The sequence below is a fragment of the Condylura cristata genome, unplaced genomic scaffold (genome assembly GCF_000260355.1).
Source record: "Condylura cristata isolate star-nosed mole 26May11 unplaced genomic scaffold, ConCri1.0 scaffold00837, whole genome shotgun sequence".
NCBI lineage: Eukaryota > Metazoa > Chordata > Mammalia > Eulipotyphla > Talpidae > Condylura > Condylura cristata.
The window spans coordinates 1,731-2,971 of record NW_004567938.1 but is presented as its reverse complement, the minus strand read 5'-3'; the positions used below and the strand labels follow the sequence as shown (position 1 = coordinate 2,971).

Genomic DNA, 1,241 nt, shown 5'->3' with positions numbered 1-1,241 from the left:
CAGGGCCTCTCCAGCCGAGCAGCCGCCGAGCTGCTCCGTTCCCACCTGAGCGCCCGGCCAAGGCATCCTGCCGCCGGCTGCCCCAGGCCTGGGGCGGGCGATGCGGACGGGCGATAGCAGCCCCGCTGTCCCCCGGTGTGTGGCGGCATCTGGGGCAGCTGTCGCCGGCCATCACGTTGCCCCTGGCCAAGAATTGCCGGCCCCGACCTTCCTTTAGAGGGGAGCAGGCTTAGAAAGCCGGGGGCCGTTGCTGACCGCCGGCCCGCTCGCCTGCCAGGTGTGGACCACTACAACGAGGTGAAGAAGATCACCATCTGCGAGTACCTGCCCCCCCACGTGGTGGTCTACGTGGATGCGCCTGTGTCCGAGATCCAGAGCCGCATTCAGAAGAAGGGAGACGTAATGCCGCGCGCGGTCCCCGTGGGCTGAGCGGGGCTCGCTGCCCGTGGCCGTCACTGTTGGGGAACGTCACCCCCGGGGGCTCTTCCCAGGGCAGCTCGGGCCCTCCCGACGGGGGCGGGCGAGGCAGCGGCCCGACCGGCAGTGGGACGCCGGGCCCAAGACACGCCGCCCTCCTCCAGTGCACTGGGCGGGTGCCGCCCCACGCGCCTGTCACCAGTACTGTGGCCGGTGTGGCCATTCGGGGACTTTGGTCACGAGGCGACAGGAAGAAACTAGTCAGCCCCGTGCTCGGGGCAGCCTCACTTGTTAGTGACCGTCCCTGGGAAAAGCGAAGCGTGTTCAGAGCGCTCTGGGCAGCTGTCCAGATAGTGCCACGTGAGGACGGTGTCGCGGGCCGTACGCCGGCGAGCTCCCTGCGAGCCCGTGGGCGTCGCCGCCCTCCGGGCTGCCACGTGGGCGGGCGGGCACCTGTCCCCGGGCGGGCGGGGGCTGTCTCTGCTCTTGCTCCCCCTCCTTGGTTTCTGCTCTCTGGAGGAAGCAGTTATGCGTGTCAGTCCGCGTTTGAGTATTTCAGGGCACGAGTCTTACCGAGGGCTGAGTCCCTGGGCCATCAGCTCTCCGGTCCCCTGCGGCTCAGTGGGGGGTACAGGGAGCACTCGGGGCGGGGCGGGCCTGTCTCACGCGGCTCTGTGCTCTGCAGCCGCACGAGATGAAGGTGAGCCCGGCCTACCTGCAGGACATCGAGCAAGCCTACAAGACGACCTTCCTGCCCGAGATGAGGTGCGTCTGCGCCCGCGCCTGGGCCCGGCGGCTCCCCGGGAGCGGCCTTCGGTTTGGGG

The 1,241-nt window shown here is 69.5% G+C and overlaps 1 protein-coding gene across 1 annotated transcript; it reads left to right on the top strand.

Annotated features, from left to right (window-relative positions):
• Nucleotides 1–277: 277 nt before the first annotated feature.
• NDUFA10 (NADH dehydrogenase (ubiquinone) 1 alpha subcomplex, 10, 42kDa) lies at nt 278–1,233 on the top strand (the record flags this gene model as incomplete). The annotated part of the gene is made up of 2 exons (XM_012735004.1): nt 278–399; nt 1,103–1,233. Coding segments are annotated over 2 exons (253 nt in total), but the record flags the coding sequence as incomplete, so codon positions are not given.
• Between the last annotated feature and the right edge of the window lie 8 nt (nt 1,234–1,241).